Raw genomic sequence first — 4,905 nt, forward strand, 5'->3', positions numbered from 1 at the left:
GCATGGCCTGAAAAGTTGGTGGAGGCAAATTCAATGGTAGCTTCCAACTAAGTGTAGAACTCTTTCAAAGAACTAGCACAGACATGATGGACCAAATGGCCATCTTCTGTGGTGTACGGCTCTGTCTGCTCTAAAATGCAGCTATTTAAGTTGCCCTTTCTTTCTAAGAGAATAAAGTCTATTTGTTTTAACTAAACAGAATCTGAGGTCAATTAGTTAAGTTGTCACTTGGTGAAGGAAATTTACAGATCTGAAGATGATTGTAATTGTTTGGTTCCACATCAGAGGAAAACAGCACAAAACTATTTATTTTCTTTTTGTTATACTTACAATATTTTGAAATATGACAGATCTTTGCAAAACAGTTATGTGGATGGATACATAGATAAATCGATACATACACATTCTGTGGGAATTTGGCAAAACAGTGTATATGCATTTAAAGTACATCACAATTACTAATTTATATGTAGAAATACTATTCATTCAAGTTCAATGGGATAAAAACCTCTAATTAGGCAGAAAAATGTCAGATAAGGCAAGTTCATTGGCTTGCCCTTGAAACGAGATGAATCATTGAAGGAATTGTGCTCTTTGTAAATTAAAATTATTTCATTACTTGGTTACAGCCAATCCTGAGAAAAAAAATATTGTGGGAAAATATGCATTATAAAAATGGCCACGCATTACTTTTTTGTTACACAGGAGTTACACTCTCTGAAAAACATCTCTAAATGATCAATTTTGCAAATTGCTTTAAAGTACCCTTTACACCACACTGTAACCTGCTCAGTCTAGAAATGTATTATTCAGAAACACCAGTTGTCTGGGAGTTTTTTGAGTAGACTCAAGCATTCTCTTGAGCTCATTGTCATTATTTAGTGTAATATTGTAGGAGCAGAAACATGGAAAATACAGTATTTGGATAAGTCAAACAATTTTTATTACTGCTTTATAATGGCTTATCACTATTTTATGTTTCAGGCAAATATTTATACCTATGGTATTTTCCAGTGGTTAGGCATTCTATAATCATTCCATAATCCAAAAAATTCTGAAATCTAGAAATGACTTGGCTCCAAGCATTCCGGGCTGGAGAGGTTGCAGTGTATTATGAAAAATGGTAATTCACTGGAAAGATAACAATGAATAAAAAGTTAGGCAGACTTAGTTTCAGTTTGATGGAGTGGTTTTGACAAAGGGCAAACCAAAGTGTGGTTATCTTACTGTCAGACTTGACTCAATGGTAGCACTCTTTCCTTGGAGTCAGAAGATTTATGGGTTTAAGCCCCAATTCAGAGACTTGGGCCATAAATTTTGGCTGACACTCCAGTGCAGTAGTGAGAGAGCTAAGTATTGTCCGAGATGCTACTTTTCAGGTCAGAACTTAAACTGAGGCCACGATTGCCCTCTCAGGTGGATGGAAAAGATGCCATGACACTTTACAAAGCAGAACTGGGGAAGTTCTCCTGTGCCCTGACCAATATTTGTCCTACAACCAACATCATAAAAAAGGATTTCCTGGTTACTTATTCCATCCTTGTGCTGCAGTATCCCTACGTGATGATCATGACTGCACTTAAAAGGTTTTTCATTGGCTGTGAAGTGCCTTGGGGCATCCTGAAGGCACTTTATCAATGTTGGTTCTTTTTTTATCAAGCCAAAATTAGCAGACACCATTGAAACTGTCATTGCTATTAGACTAGAAAGACAAGGCACTCCAGGAAAATTCTGGGTTTTTGCACGGTTTAGAGTATTTCTTGGCCAATCAGGATGATCCTGTTATCAGGATGATCCAGTAAAAGGGTTATTTTCTTTTTTGTTTTACCATTCACATGCAACGGCTTTCTTGGCTATGAGCACTAATCAGCATATCGTTGCCCAATGTCTTCCCTCCTTAAATTGATGTCCATGAGCCGATCCGATTGGAAGTCCATCAGGTCAGCCTCATTGAGTTGATACATGACTGATCGTGATCTGTTGGACTGGAAACCTCCACAGTCTCCTGCTGAAACCCCAGAGCCCATGGTGCGCAGTGGACGCCGTGTGGAGTACATCCGTCGCACATTGACCGGGGCTCTTTTCCTTCGCAGTTTTCTCAGTACTCTGGACATCCAAATTGTGAGTCCTAGGAAGACCAGGAAAGCATTGGCAGCAGATAAAATCAAAATAAAATGCTGCACATCAAGAGCACCTTTCTTTAGAGGCAAGGTGAGGACCCCCAGGCAGTGATCGCGTGAAGCCACCTGGCACACATGGTCAGAGATGACACTCTCCAGACACACAATATAAGGAGTCTCCTCCCGCAGTTCTCTCAGAGTAACCCATTCCAATCTATCCTTGACATATATGAAGCGATGAAATGTCACTGATTGGCCAAACCTGTCAAAGAGCACACGAAAATGCACAGCATTTCTGAAGCCAGGGTGTGCTACCTTCCATCTGATAGTGGCAGTTGATGAGGTGACCTCATCTACTGTTAGGTTGGTAATGTAGAACTTATTAAATTCACATGGATCCGTTATCAGGGGCTTCTGCACCAACTTGTCCTTAGATTTTAGGAGATAATAACGCTCCGATTTGGATGAGACCAGGAGAGTAGTGTAAGGAGTAAAGACTTCCAAGGTGTCCCGTGCCACAGTCTGTGATTGTGAAGCTTCTCCAACATTCCCCAGGCTCGGACTGACTGTAACTTCTTTGGTTGGTTGAGGTGGTAGAATGGTGTGCTTATTTTTAGACAGTAGGTTGGAAACCATTGTCGGTAAAGAAGGTGGCTTCTGCCGATGGTCGATTTCCTGTTGGTGCATGTATTTTTCAGTCTGCATTTTGTCTGGATCTGGGGAACGCTCTTGATCGGACTGAACATCGACTTGGCCCATGGACAGTGCCATGTCGTCTGGAGCACCTTTAGAAAAGTTTGACAAAGACTGTGCCTTATGGGAGTGACAGAGGTCAGCTCTGCCTGCAGCTTGCATCTCTGAGTCTGTCAAGTAATCAAGATACCTTCCACTCAAAACAGGGGGGCTATTACACTGAACAAAAATAGTGAGCAGCCTTCCTTGATCATGTGCCAAGCTCATCCACCGCTTTAAACCTTTGAGCTGGCAGTTGCACGTCCAGTTATTATCACTCAAATCGAGGCTATATAAGGAGTTGCTAAACACAAAGATTTCTCCAGGTAAATAGGTCAGGTGATTGCTTTTCAGTTTTAGCACCTTGAGAGCCGTTAACTGTTTAAATGCCTGTGGATGGACACTGGTGATGTGGTTTTGACTGAGATCTAACTGTTCCAACTTCTCTAAAGGGTTCAACAGTTTATTTGGGATTTCTCTCAGTAGGTTGCCATTGATGAGCAACTCCCTCAGCCCACTCAGGCCTCCAAAGGCTTCAGTGGCAATGTAAGAGATTTTGTTCTTGCTGAGAGACAGACTGGAGAGTTTCTGCAGCATTTGGAAAACTCGATTTCCCAGATATTTGATATTATTTTCGTCAAGGATCAAAGTGGTCAGTGATCTCAGGTGTACAAACATGGCACTGTCGTGTATGGAAGTCTGGTTATTCCTGGCGAGGTTTAAATAGGTAAGCTTCCTTAAATTCAGAAAAGTATTCCTGCTGATGGTATGGATCTTGTTCGACTCTAACCGCAGGTAAAGAAGGTTTCCCAAATGTTTAAAAACTGCATCCTGCAAAATTTCCAAAGAGTTCCCGTCAAGTCTCAACTTAATTAAATTATCTAGATGTGAAAAGATATTTTGATTTAGCTTCTTTAGACTATTGTTATTCATATTTAAAAGCCTCAGTCTCCGGAGATCATTAAAAACATTGACAGGTATGCTCGAGATTATGTTATTACCCAAGTACAGCTCCTCCAGTCTCGAAAGTTTCTCAAAAGTTTTCGGGTGAATATGCTGAATCTTATTGTACTGTAAATCCAACCGAAGCAGCCTGGTAAAATGAGTGAAGTCGAAGTCCGAGACATTGCTGATAAAGTTGCCCCCTAGGCTGTAAGTCAGAACGTCCGCAGCATTTTGCTGGATTTCCGGAACAGTGCGGAGACCTCGATTTGTGCAGAGGAGGTTCTGATGCTGGCAGTCACATTGCTCGGGACAGAAAGATTTAGCAGAACAGATCAAACAAAGAAACGGCAGCCAGACCATCCATAAACTTTCCATCCCCAATGGTCAGCTGCTTTGGCTTTTATTATCCTTTGCATTCCCTCTTCCTTGTAGGGGTTTTGCCTGATTTAAGCCTTCCGATTGAGACAAGAGACCGAGCGATGGTAACACAAGCGGATAGCTTCGTCCATCTATCCTTTGCTACATGCATGCAAAAAGATGAAGGCACTTAGTTAACTTCTTTTGCAGACTGCATTTGGAAATACAATTAATCCCCCTCCCCCCCAAGTTGCGAAGAGAAATTTTGGAGGCCAACATCAACAGTGATTGACCCCCCCACTCCCTATCGTCTCTTCAGAATTGTACTCTAAACAGTGTCCCTAATTGTTGAGTCTCGCAGTCCGACAAGTACCAAGACGCAAACAAGGAACTTTGGACAGTGGCAGATTTAGAAAATGCACTAACAGATGCCAAGAAAACAGCCGGAAATTTGTACTTCCCTGCATTTCCCTCAAGAGACTTCAGCCAAAACGCAGATGTGTTTATGCAAAGACCGAGAAAGGAGTGGGAGGGGTATAATATCGAGATATATTGTCCAGGACACTTTCACTGCCAGTGGCTTCAAGGAATCAGCAAGAGCACAACACCGTGCTTCAGATTAAACCACTGAAGATTCGGATATCGACCTTTTTTCTACGAAAGCTATGCTCCAATGTTTGGAAGTGGTGCAAGCTATTATTTCCTCTGATCTATTACAATTTTGGATGGAACCCCATCCCTAAATCTAATT

At 41.5% G+C, this 4,905-nt stretch overlaps 1 protein-coding gene across 1 annotated transcript; it reads right to left on the reverse strand.

Annotated features, from left to right (window-relative positions):
• Positions 1-300: 300 nt before the first annotated feature.
• tril (TLR4 interactor with leucine-rich repeats) lies at positions 301-4,413 on the reverse strand. Its single transcript, XM_078539022.1, has one exon. It carries the CDS (start codon positions 4,170-4,172, stop codon positions 1,863-1,865), a length of 2,310 nt encoding a protein of 769 aa, XP_078395148.1. The 5' UTR covers positions 4,173-4,413; the 3' UTR covers positions 301-1,862.
• Between the last annotated feature and the right edge of the window lie 492 nt (positions 4,414-4,905).

The sequence above is a fragment of the Cetorhinus maximus genome, chromosome 3 (genome assembly GCF_964194155.1).
Source record: "Cetorhinus maximus chromosome 3, sCetMax3.hap1.1, whole genome shotgun sequence".
In the NCBI taxonomy this organism is placed as follows: Eukaryota; Metazoa; Chordata; class Chondrichthyes; order Lamniformes; family Cetorhinidae; genus Cetorhinus; species Cetorhinus maximus.

Coding starts and splice junctions, on each gene's coding strand:
- tril (XM_078539022.1), bottom strand. CDS start 4,172: ATGGAAAGTTTATGGATGGTCTGGCTGCCGTTTCTTTGTTTGATCTGT.